The sequence below is a fragment of the Cnephaeus nilssonii genome (genome assembly GCF_951640355.1).
Source record: "Cnephaeus nilssonii genome assembly, chromosome: 16".
NCBI classification, from domain to species: Eukaryota; Metazoa; Chordata; class Mammalia; order Chiroptera; family Vespertilionidae; genus Cnephaeus; species Cnephaeus nilssonii.
This window is the reverse complement of record NC_137087.1, coordinates 56408709-56421683: the sequence shown is the minus strand read 5'-3', so window position 1 is coordinate 56421683 and position 12975 is coordinate 56408709. Positions and strand designations below refer to the sequence as shown.

The 12975-nt window shown below is 38.7% G+C and overlaps 1 protein-coding gene across 1 annotated transcript in view; it reads left to right on the top strand.

The window, feature by feature from the left end:
* The window catches only part of EIF3A (eukaryotic translation initiation factor 3 subunit A), a 33747-nt gene extending 21474 nt beyond the window's left edge, over window positions 1–12273 (top strand). The window contains exons 18-22 of the mRNA XM_079793090.1: window positions 3034–3122; window positions 3699–4600; window positions 7541–7742; window positions 8605–8786; window positions 9651–12273. Coding sequence (XP_079649216.1) covers window positions 3034–3122; window positions 3699–4600; window positions 7541–7742; window positions 8605–8786; window positions 9651–9880 — 1605 coding nt within the window. The 3' untranslated portion in view covers window positions 9881–12273. The remainder of the gene's footprint in view (window positions 1–3033; window positions 3123–3698; window positions 4601–7540; window positions 7743–8604; window positions 8787–9650) is intronic.
* Window positions 12274–12975: the final 702 nt, after the last annotated feature.

Genomic DNA, 12975 nt, shown 5'->3' with positions numbered 1-12975 from the left:
AATCTTCCCCCAGCATCAGACTGTCCTCTACATTGTGAACTGCTTGATTTTTCATACTGAGTATTTAATCATTACACCTGCTCTTGGGTTTCAAACCTTCTTTTGGTTGGTACTCATTACTTGGAACCAAAGGTTAAAACATGTCTTAGCAGTTAAGGCCTTTCTTGTTTACTGCTTTTTTCATTAGCTTTTCTTAGTCATCTATACTTCAGCCAGACTGAGCTAGTTTTATCCTTTATCACGTGTCTGTGACATCTATCTGCATGCTCTTTGCCTGTCTTTTTTCACTCCTTTATCTGTGCCATATCTTCACGAAGGCCTTGTCTTTACTAGAGGAACCGTTACTAAGGTACCTGTGTAGTCTTCAATTTTAGTTTAATGTGTATGTGGACGATAGATTTTCACTTCGTTACTCTTGTCACTAATTTCTATTTTTACTTTCTTGTTGGTGATTGTGGCTTATATGGTTTCTAATTTTTTTGAATTTAGTACATTTTCCCTTGTGTTGTAAAATATGGTCAGGTTTTATGAGTATTCTTTCCTCTTGGGCACAAAGTTCTGTGTGTATGTATGAAACTAGGGCTGTTGTGTTATCTAATTTGCTCCGTCCTGGTGACTTATGGGAACTTCATCTTCTGAAGAACTTGAGGTAACTTCCTATGATTGTGGGTTTCCAAGTTTTTTCTTTTAGTTTTTGCAAATCTGTATTCATCGTTTTGCGTATTTTAACATTTAGTTTCTGTTTTACCCTCCTGTCCCCCACCTTCACCTTCTTTTAATTAGAGAGTTTTTAGTCTTTTTTTTTTTTATGTTTTTATTGATTTTTAGAGTGGAAGGGAGAGGGGGGGGAGAGGTAGAAACATCAAAGAGAGAGACACCAATATCGATCGGCTGCTTCCTGCAAGCACTCTGCTGGGAATTGAGCCTGTAACCCAGGCATGTGGCCTGATGAGGATTCAAACCAGAGACCTGGTGCATGGGTGGACACTCAACCACTGAGCCACACTGGTTGAGTGGAGAGTGTTTAGTTGTATCTATTCACATTTAACATGGTAACTATTATTACTTGTTTTATTCCTCATATAGAGTTTGGAGCTTTTTATTTGCTTCCATGTGCCTGCCATCCCTTCTTTTCTTTAAGTCAAACTTAAGAACTTTGTTTTCTCTGTTCTTTTAGTGATGACCATTCATGTTTTCCAAAATCATGTAAACTTTAATAGCCTGTAAATTTTGAGAACTCTTTTGCCTCTTCAGAACAAAACAAAATTCTGAGCATACCTTTATTTATGTTGTGTTGCAACCAGCTGCATGTTTTTGCTCCCCAGAGCGTTAAAAAGTTCTCTATTTAAGGACTCATTTAAGTTTTACGGCCATATTGGCAAACATGATTTAGTTTCAAATATGTTTACACTCTATCACCTTTCCCCCTTTGCAGATAACTTCTCTTTGTTTTGTATTTTATCATCTTAATTTTTTCAGAATGTCTTTGTGTATGTCTCAAAAGAGGTTTTGTTTTTATCTCACAGTTGAACAATGGTTGAGCCAGTTCTAAATCCTCTCCCAGAGACTTAGCCCTGTGCTCATTGTTCTAGTACACATTGGGGTGGGGGCTTGATAATCGTCTTGGTAGACACTCTTTATTCCTTGGAAGCGTTTAGACTTTTTCTCTATCTTTGGGGTAAAGGGAGTTTAACACTATGGTTAGTTGCCTACGTGTGTGGCCTTTATGAGTCTTCCTTTTTGGCACATGTGCCCTTTCAGTCAGAGGTTTTACTCAGAGAAGATTGGATTTCCTTAACTTAGGGAAATTTTTTTCTCCTTGTCTCTATTCTGGCCTTTCAAAGTTCTATTTATATCTTTTAATGTTTCATTTTTTCAAATCTTTGTCCTTTTGTACTGGTTTTCTGTGATTCCTGTTTAGTTTCTATGTTTATCAATAGAGCCTATTCTGCTGTTGATCTACCAAGTGACTTTAAAAGTTTTGGCGATCATGTTAATTTTTCAGAATTCTTTTCATTTGTTTGTTTAATGGCTCTCATAGCCACCCCCAACATCTCCTTTGAAGTTCTAATATTTGTACTAAAACCTCATAAGTTGAATTCTTTGAGTTTAATTTGCAGGATGAGTATGTATAGTAAGAGAAACTTGGTTTTCTGGGGTGGACATTCCCTCCATTGGAGTTATGAGTTACTATAACAACTTGAGTTAATATTTTCTCCCACAATGTTCACTTGGGAAAGTCTCTTAGAACAACTCCCATTTTAAGAGATAGCCCAGAGTCAGTAGTTCTTATCATCTGGCCATTCTTGTCCTTCACTGCTTATTGTCAGTTGTTGAAGGCTTTTATTGCCAAGACACTTTAAATTTTAAATTAAGATCCTCATATTCATCTACAAGGGATTATAGTTATCCTCAGCTTCTTAGATTTTTATTTCAGTACTTCCATCTCATGCCTAGAGCTTGTTTTTAGTGTTCTTTTCTGACTTTGGCCTTATGTTTGTAGGAACAGTCAAGCTGTGTCAGAAGTGTTTGTGATTAAAATTATATGCATTTTACAGAGGTACTACATTTACATTTTCACCTTAAGGGTGTTGAGTATCTCTCACACCCTCTCCATAATTTTTATTGACAGCATAATATTTTGAAGAGGGAAATGTTAATCTAACCATCCCCTTTTAGACATTTCATTTGCTTCACCTCTTTAGTAGGCACTGTGATGTACATTTTGGGACACTCAGCTTTTTACACATCTTATAAGGGAATTTCTAGGTCAAAGAAAATCTATAGACACTTAAATGATTCTAGGGGGAATGCTGCCAGATTGCTTGCAGGTGGTTATCAATTTATAAATCCATTCACAATACATTTCACTGTACTGTCGGTCTGATTTCAGATTAAAAGAGAAATAATTTTAAAACATTTATATTTAATGACTTAAGATTGTTTAATATTAAAAATACAAAACGTTTGCATAATAATAACAATAGTAATTGTTCCCAATGTAGTGCATCTTACTAACTTTGGTCAATGTAGGACTCTCGCTGGGGAGATAGAGATTCAGAAGGTACATGGAGAAAAGGACCTGAAGTCGATTCTGAGTGGAGGAGAGGCCCGCCAGAGAAGTAAGTAGAGTGAAGGGAAATGGTACCATCAATCACAGGTTCTGTGAATATCTCATTGGTGGTTTTCTAATTTGGTTTATTTGTAGGAGTGGGAGAGGAGAGTTGTGAAGAATTGTGTGTATGTCTCGTACTGAAATGTTTTTCATAGTTTACTTCAACACTGCTGTAATTGCTGACTTCTGAACATCTTGAGAAATGAGTTCTGGAATAATATTAGCAGTTAGAGTAAGAATGAACATTCATGACATTTTTCTTTTCCTTTAAATTTCTTAAGTAGATCAAACCATCCTTTATAATGAAATTGCCAAGGTACTCCTGGAAAAGTGTAGATGCCCTTTTAAGGCAGTTGTCTGCTTATTGGTTTATTATTTATTGATGTAATAGTTTGCATTTTGTGTTGTTGTTTTTTTGTTTGTTTCATATGTTTTTTGTTTTTAATTAGGAGAACATATTGTAGGAATAGGTTTAAAGGATTTACACCGAAGTGATTTCTAAAAGTGCAGTAATTCCCAAAAGCACCATGTGCTTTTTAAGAAAATTATTCTTAAAGATTTTTTTTGGCTTGTTGCTCTGTAGGGAGTGGAGACGTGGAGAAGGGCGAGATGAGGAGAGGCCTATTAGAAGAGATGAAGAACGCCCAAGGCGGTTGGGAGAAGATGAAGATAGAGAGTCTTCTCTTAGACCAGATGATGATCGAATTCCCAGGCGGGGCATGGATGATGACAGAGCCCCTCGACGTGGTCCTGATGAAGATAGGTTCCCTCGCCGTGGGGCAGATGATGATCGGCCTTCCTGGCGCAATGCAGATGACGACAGGCCCCCCAGACGAATTGGTGATGACGACAGGCCTCCCAGACGAATTGGTGATGACGACAGGCCTCCCAGACGAATTGGTGATGACGACAGACCTCCCAGACGAATTGGTGATGACGACAGGCCTCCCAGGCGACTCGGTGATGATGACAGGCCTCCCAGACGAATTGGTGATGACGACAGGCCTCCCAGACGAATTGGTGATGAAGATAGGGGAAGCTGGCGGCATATGGATGATGATAGACCACCTAGACGAGGTCTGGATGAGGACAGAGGAAATTGGCGGGCAGCTGATGAGGACCGAGGACCAAGACGTGGTATGGATGAAGATCGGGGGCCGCGGCGAGGAGGTGCTGATGATGAGCGGTCATCCTGGCGTAATGCGGATGATGACCGAGGTCCAAGGAGAGGCCTGGATGATGACCGAGGTCCAAGGAGAGGCCTGGATGATGACCGGGGGCCCAGGCGCGGGCTGGATGAAGATCGAGGACCTTGGAGGAATGCCGATGATGATAGAATTCCCAGGCGTGGTACTGATGATGACAGGGGTCCTTGGAGAAACATGGATGATGACCGGATCTCAAGACGGGCTGATGATGATCGGATTCCCAGCAGAAGGGGCGAGGACTCAAGACCTGGTCTCTGGAGACCATTTGTCAAGCCAGGTAAAATTCTGGGATTCAGAAATTCAGATTGCATTCTTTATAGACTCTATTTGATGTATTTACAAGTAGAAAGTGAAAGTTTTACACAATCTAGTCTCCACTGTTCTATAGTTGATAGCAGGTTGTTCCAAACAAGGAATAACTCAAATGACTACATTTTTATTTTTTTAATTAATAAAAGTTATTTTTCAACTGGGAAAAAACCCCACACAAACTTTAATTGATATACGACAGATTGGTTTGTATTCCTATTAGTTTTTAAGTAAACTGATCTTTTACCTTTTCTTGAATATCTCTGCAGTGACTTAGTCAAAGCTTACTTACCTTCAATGCCCCACACAAGTGACCACCCCTTTTTCTCTTCCTTTTGCCTTTTTGACTGCTTCTTTAAGGGCTCTTCTTTCTGTGTCCATACCTTCAGTGTCCTTGCTCATCAGGTTCTGTTCTGGACCAGCCTTCTTGTAATAAACGTTTGTCTGTACTCTTGCCAACCATGGGATTATTCTCACAGCAAGAGCTCATTTCCTTATTTGCCAGTCTTAGGTCTGATCATCTTTTCATACTTCACTGTTTTGAGTAATTATGTACAAGTCTGTGATTTTTACGGTCTCCAGATGACACCTTCAGTTCTCCTGTTTCCAACTGTATACTGTACACAGCACATCTCTACCTGGAAGTGTCAGTGACACTTCACACCTGTCAAAACTGACTTCATACACAACACTCTACCCACATGCATACATACAAGCACCCACTTCTCTTTGGGATTCCACTTTCAAGCTAATCGTATAAGCTGCAAATCTGGGAGTTCTTTGCTCTGTCTTTCATCCTTTAAGGTAAAGCTTTTATTTAGTTCAGTTCTAGCTTATCAGTGTTCCTTAAGCCCACCCACTTCTATTTCCCCTGCATGTACTTGGGTCTGGTTCACCATCATTCTTCCCTTGAACTCTTGTTGTTACTGGTCTCTGCTGGTTCTCCCACCCCCAATTCGAGTTTTTGTGTAATAACCAGGGCAATCTGTTCTAAATGCAAGTTTCAATGAGCAGCTTCCTTGTCTTTACCCTTCGTGGTTTCTGTTGTATCCTTCTGTCTCTTCTAGCATCACTTCTTCCTGCTGTCTAGCTGCGTGACTTTGGGTAGGCCACTTAACTTTTCTGTGCCTCATGGAAAATGGGGATAATAGTATAGTCAATTCTCATTAAGTGGTGATAGTTGTGTTTTATAAAGTCTCTGTGAACTCTGAACCATTTGCTCCCGTGAGCAAAGGTAGGTTCCCGTGAGCCTTTTAGTCACAAGTTTTGTCAAGCAGTCAATACATAACTTGTTTTTTATATTTCTACTTAAAGATACCTTATTTAATATATAGTGTTGATTAACGTTGAACTCATAACTAAAGTATTGTAATATTTTCCTGAATAAGTTTATCTAACACAAATATTTTCTCTCATCCATTGCCTTCTTTGCTTGGGAACACTAGAGAACATTTCAGCCCAATCCTTGGAGGCCATTTTAAACAGTGAAATCACCAACCAGAAGCTCAAAAAATGCAAAACTAGACCTCCAATAGGATACTTATTTGAAGTATGAGAGAGGCAGCAAGAAGGCAATGTTGCCTTATTCAACCTCTGCTGAAAATGTACTTGTCAGGCGACTCAAAATATTTTGCAACTTTGCACATGTCTGCTAGTGACTGTAGAAGTTCTTGAGTATTAATTTTGGGGGTATAAATTTTAGCATACAGGCAAATTAGCAAATATGAACTCTACTCAGCTAAGAGTTTGGAATAGTGCTATGGCACATGGTAATATAAATGCTAACAGCAATAATAATTATTAGCCTTAAAACTGTAATACATTTTCATTGAGATCTCTGTTGCCTTTGGCCTCTTTGTGTGCATATATAAATAAATAAAATGGCCCTAGCAGGTTTGGTTCAGTGGATAGAGCATTGGCCCTCAGACTGAAGGGTTCTGGGTTCAATTCCAGTCAAGGGCACATACCTTGGTTGCAGGTTCGATCACCGGTCCTGGTCTGGGCATTTGCGGGAGGAAACCAATCGATGTGTCTCTCACACCAATGTTTTTCTCTCTGTCTTTTCCCTTCCGCTCCAAGAACCAATGGAAAAATATCCTTGGCTGAGGACTAACTAAATAAAATGTTTCTAGATTTGGATATTCCCTGGATAAGTGTGAGGTACTGGGCAGCGTCCAAGGATTTATCCTTGCTTCATGATTGCGTGGGTGGTAAATGATGGAGGGCCAGGAATAGGACAGGAAAGAGTGCTTTTGGTTAGGAAGGTTTTGAAAATGTGGCACGGTCTAAATGAATACAGAACTGGGGCTCTGTCGTTTTTTTATTTTATTTTTTAAATATAGTTTATTGATTTTTTACAGAGAGGAAGGGAGAGGGCTAGAGAGAAACATAGATGAGAGAGAAACATCCATCAGTTGCCTCATGCACACCACACCCCCTACTGGGGATGTGCCTGCAACCAAGGTACATGCCCTTGACGGGAATTGAACCTGGGACCCTTCAGTCCAAAGGCCGACGCTCTATCCACTGAGCCAAACCGGTTAAGGCTGGGGCGCCGTCTTTAGAGATCTAGCTCCTACTCTTCACCCTTTAAATTTTCTGCTTAAGTGAGTTGTTTATCATCAAAACATAACCAAAATAACTGCATACAGGATACTCAACCAGGGCTATATAAGTTTATGTCATGTGTTCCTGTGTGTTAGAGAAACAGGATAGGTAGTCACAAATAGGAGCTGGGATCTTGTGAAATGATGTAAGTGGCTTTCATTTGTTTTCTTTTTTATAGAGGTTGGAGTGTCTTAAATTAGTATTTAGAATGGTGCTGGATTAATGTCAACATTAAGATCTCTATTCATAGTTGCCAATCTGTTTCTTGAGTGGAAAATATTTTTGCATCTTTAAAAAATAGGTGGATGGAGAGAGAAAGAAAAAGCCAGAGAAGAAAGTTGGGGTCCACCTCGAGAATCAAGACCACCAGAAGAACGTGAATGGGACAGAGAAAAAGAGAGAGAGAGAGATAGTCAAGATCGTGAAGAGAATGACAAGGATCCAGAGAGAGAAAGGGACAGAGAGAGAGATGGGGATCGAGAGGATCGCTTCCGAAGACCGAGGTATGATATTCGAATTAAAACTATCCATGGAGTTACAGTTAGGATTATCTTACATACTCCTGAATATTCCTGACCACTTTTGAGAGATGGTGTTCCTCATTCCTCCTCCTGCCAATATTTATCAGAATTATAGACTTAAAAAAATTTTTTTTAGCTGTCATTTAATTGAATGTTCCTTCTTAACCAAGTGTTAAAATGGAAGCACGAGCTGTGTGGCTGTCTACATGTTTATATAACTGGTAGTGGAACAGGTCCAGGTATCTTTACCAGTCCATTGCTTTTTCCCTGTGGTTTAGGTCAATCAATTTTATTGCCCTTAAGTATTAAAAGCCCCTTTACTTTTTAAAAAAATTGCCTATTGGGGTGACATTGGTTAATAAAATTGTATAGGTTTCAGAAAGCCCCTTTACTGTTATGTTATTAGTGGTAATTCTTGCTTGCTTCTTTTGGCCACAGTGGCTATATACTGACAAATCTAGGCCATCACTGTTTAATAGAATTTTCTACAGGAATGAAAATGTCCTATACCTGTAATGTCCATTATGGTAGCCAGAGTCATTTGTGGCTGTTGACCATTCGGCATATGGTTAGTGCTCCTGAGGAAGTGTCTTGATTTTATTTTAGTTAATATAAACTTAAGGAGTCATAGATGGATAGTGGCTACTGTGTTGGACAGCACACATCCAGATGTTCTTATTTGACTGCCACTCCTCAGGCATCAGATTGAGAATAAATGATGAGTTTAAACTTTATCCCTATTATATTAATAAACTCTCTGAGGACCATGTAATATAATACATTCACTATAAATCCACATATAGTCTAACATCAGAACTTAACATGTCATTTTGAATGGCTACAGGGATGAAGGTGACTGGAGAAGAGGGCCAGCTGAGGAAGCTTCAAGCTGGAGAGATTCAGGTCGCCGTGACGATAGGGATAGAGATGACCGCCGTCGTGAGAGGGATGATCGCCGAGATCTAAGAGAAAGACGAGATGACAGAGACCGCAGAGGACCTCCTATCAGATCAGAGCGTGAAGAAGGTAGAGACGGTCTACACAGCTGCTGAACCCTTGGGGAATCATTACTGGGGAACTTTGGATTTTTAATATCTTATAAATTTATATGGACACCAAAAATAGATAGTGGACATTTATTCAGTTTAGAATTCACGGTTCTCATAAACTTAAGTCAATGGTTGCTCTGTGAAGTTAGCTTATCTCTAAATTCAAAGTATAGTAGTAGACTAATTAAATTGGATAGTAAGCAAAATATGAAGTTTAAATGAGGAAACAATTTATCAGTTCTTATAAAAGTAAGATAGTAGATTAGTACAAAGTGGAAATAAAACATTCTTTCTCTGAAATTGTAGCAATTGAAACTAGTAGAAAAATACTTTCAGTATTTAAAATGACCATTGCACCTAAGTAATTGTCTCACAAGCTTTTAATATTATGTTAGTACAACTGGATTATAAGGGTATTTCTTCTATTATAGCCATAATTAAAAAAAATATTCTTATGGCTAACTAGTTGTTAAAACAAGAGCTCCAGATAACCTTTTAATTTTAAAATTTTAATTCAAGATTTTTGTCACTTTGTCTTAGTTTTTGTAGTTAAAACAATTAGGACACTTCCCAGGCCAATGATTTCTTCTTCTTTGCAAATTTGAATTATGTCTCTAAATCTCCATATTCTTTTAAAGTTTTCGTCAGAAAATGTATCAAAATGACTAAAATGTATTTAGCTTTTACTGTTTGTTTTTTTTTTAATGGCAGTTCTGTATTGTTTCCTTCAATACAGAATTTCTGAGTAATTTGAGGCATTCCTTTAGCTGACGTTCTGTTTAGTCTCAGCCAATAGAATATAGTACAAACATATTCTCTTTTCTTTAATTAAACTTTTTAGTAAGTTCCTGGAGACGTGCTGATGACAGGAAAGATGACCGGGCAGAAGAGCGGGATGTCCCTCGTCGTGTTCCTCCTCCAGCTCTTTCAAGAGATCGAGAAAGAGACCGAGACCGGGAAAGAGAAGGTGAAAAAGAGAAGGCCTCATGGAGAGCTGAGAAAGATAAGGAATCTCTTCGTCGTACTAAAAATGAGACTGATGAAGATGGATGGACTACAGTACGACGTTAAGTCTCAAAATAATGGATTCAAACTCACGTCTTACATAGGTTTGAACACATTCAAGGATTATTATACTTGTGCTCAACCAGTCTAAATTGGATTCTTTAATGTTGTCTCACCATAACACAAAAAAAAGCATGAACTTGTATTAATCCTATATAATAGATTGATCATGCACTGTATCACAGAAGGTTGGAAAACCATGCCATTTTCTGGAATTTAAGGTGTTGGCATTATTTCATCAATCACTTGTTTACAAAAAAAGAAAAACTAAAAAATAAATTTAAGATGTGAACCCTTCAGGTATTGAGTAACACCTGTATCTTGGTATAGACTGATCTTTTTTCTTTTGATTTTGAAATATCTGATATTAATTTGGAATGAGGTAAGGTTCTGTTAGAAAATGTATTTCAAGACTAAAGCAGGGAGCTGAAACAGTTTTCACACCATTAGCAGTTGAGACATACCTCTAGGTGTTTTGAGGTATCAACTAAATATAAGAAGTTTTTAGGTTCACTATAAGTGCAGTAAACATTACACACATCTGATACAGTGGGATTTTCTGCAGATTTTACTTGAAAGAGGTGAGTATAAAGCAATTTGCAGTCATCATTGAAATGACAAGAATACTGCTCAAGTGTGAATCCAAAACAGTTACAGCTTTTAAATTTTAAAGCATTTGGTAAAGTTCCTGATATTTTTTCTGTTGCCAATAGCAAACTGCTTTTCCATTAATGGAGAATTCATGCCTTTCAAGCATTTTAAATATGACAATATTTATAAATGTGTGGTTTGGAGGAATTGTTTAAATTCTTTTTCTTAATTTCTTTTCTCTTTAGGATAGATCCTTCAACAGGTAATTTGTAGTAACGACTGTGTTGACTTCAATTCTGGAGTGTAGTAGCTGTGTTAAAGATAACTATTTGGTCATTGAAGCCAACACAGAACTTGCTGCTGTGTTTTTTCTTTAATGATAAATAAAATACTTACAGAATTTGTTTTTGTGTTGATTTGTGGTTATATTTAAACTGCTTTGTTTATAATGGTGATGTTTGCATATTCAGTTGTTGATCTTGAGTTTTACCTGTGCCATTAATTGTCTCATTACGCAGTCGTGAAGAACGTAACCCAAGTGTACTAGAAGGCAAATGTGGCTAGGATGTGCCCCTAAGGCAGTGGTCGGCAAACCCATTAGTCAACAGAGCCAAATATCAACAATACAACAATTGAAATTTCTTTTGAGAGCCACATTTTTTAAACTTAAACTTCTTCTAACGCCACTTCTTCAAAATGGACTCGTCCAGGCCGTGGTATTTTGTGGAAGAGCCACACTCAAGGGGCCAAAGAGCCGCATATGGCTCGCGAGCCGCAGTTTGCCGACCACGGCCCTAAGGTGCCCTTCATGAATGTGGACCCCTTAGTTTCCCTGCAATGTGTTGTCTCTGTGAGCTTATGCATTGTGTGTGTGCGCGCCGGTGTGCACACGTGGATGTGCTGTATCATCTTGGGCCTTCCTCTGAAATTAGAAAAATCACAGTTCAGAGAATGTTAGTTGCAACTTTATAGTGGCTGTAGCCACTTAACAGTGCTGATCAGCTATTTCAAGCGAGAACTCATCCATGCGGCTGTCTACTTTTCTTAGTTTTGGCAACCTACAGTTCTTCATTATTGTTCCACAAACCAGTGTTTTGTTCTTCAATAATAGTTCAGCTGTAGACACACTGTTGTAGTAATTATCTTGGTAAATATGATGCCAAGAACCAAGAAAAGGCCGAAAGACGGATAATAGAGTCTGTTGTAACTTTTTGCCTTCACCCATATATATCTCAAAGTTGCAAACATAGCTACTCTTTTGTGGAGAGTGGCTACAGTGTTTGGACAGGTTCAAGCCTCGGACTAATGAGAGGGCACAGTCCTCTCACGGCCACGTGCAAGTCCCAGCTTGGAGGGCAGAGCCCTGCCAGCACAATGATACCCAACAGCTGTAGTTGTGAGCTTGTACCTATGGTCCGAACACATGGCTCCACGTGCCTAAGTGATAGAGGCTGCAAGTAAACAAAGCTTGATCAGGTGCATGTAATTGAGGATCGAAACCCACGAGAATGGTGTAAACATCTTGACCACGCCCTTACTTTGCCTCTTGGCATCGGCTATAAAATAAAGACAGCTTGTAGTCCATGGTGCTGTCACTAGCTCTCCATCAGAGGGGACAGTGTCCCACTGAGATCCAGCTTTCATTCCTTTGTCTGTCTTTTCTCAATCCTTCACCGCCCCCACTCAGGTTCACCCTTGGCCGTGCTGGCGCGGCACACTCTTTCACAAAGCATCCTTACTAAAATTCCATATTTTATTATTTTTGCCGGATTATACGTCTTGAATCTGATGCGTCCTCTCCATGGAGTCATTGCTTCAAGTGATAACTGCTGTTTTGGTATATATAAAGATTTACATTTCAAGATAAAGTGATCTAAAAGAGGTCTGACTTTGTAAAGATGGTCTGTGTTATATGTGTGTGAATTACCAGTCAGATGAAAGAATGTATTTGCTCGAACCTCTTTCCAGTTACATTTTTTGGAAATATGGGTGATTCAAGTAAAGGATGATCGACCAGTAATCTTTCCATTCTGGCCTTTTCCTTAGTCTCATCAATATAATGAAACCAAAAAACTTCTTTATATATCCATATAAGTAACATCCGTGCATGGTGAAGTTTTAGCAGAGGTTTTGTGGTATTTTTCCATTTGGTGATGGTATAAATTGGTCTGAGAAGTAATGAGATCGAAAAAATCCTTATCAAAAAATTGGTTACTTCAATTGAACAGTTATGCTTGAAATATTTGTATGATCCTCCACGGCTGGTAAAATGTCTTTTTCTGCCTATTCTTCAGAATCACCTTCACTGTTGGATACTATCACATTTCTCTTTTGCCTTCTTGATGGTCTAATGTCAGGCGCATTACTGTCTTCTGACAAAGTACTTATCTTCCAGCTGACTACCAAAGTTACTCAGCCAATCAAAGTGTCGCACATAATTAACTCAAACGTTTGGCACTTGTTTTTTATAAACCTTTGCCATAATAAAATATGGATGGAAAGAATTAGAT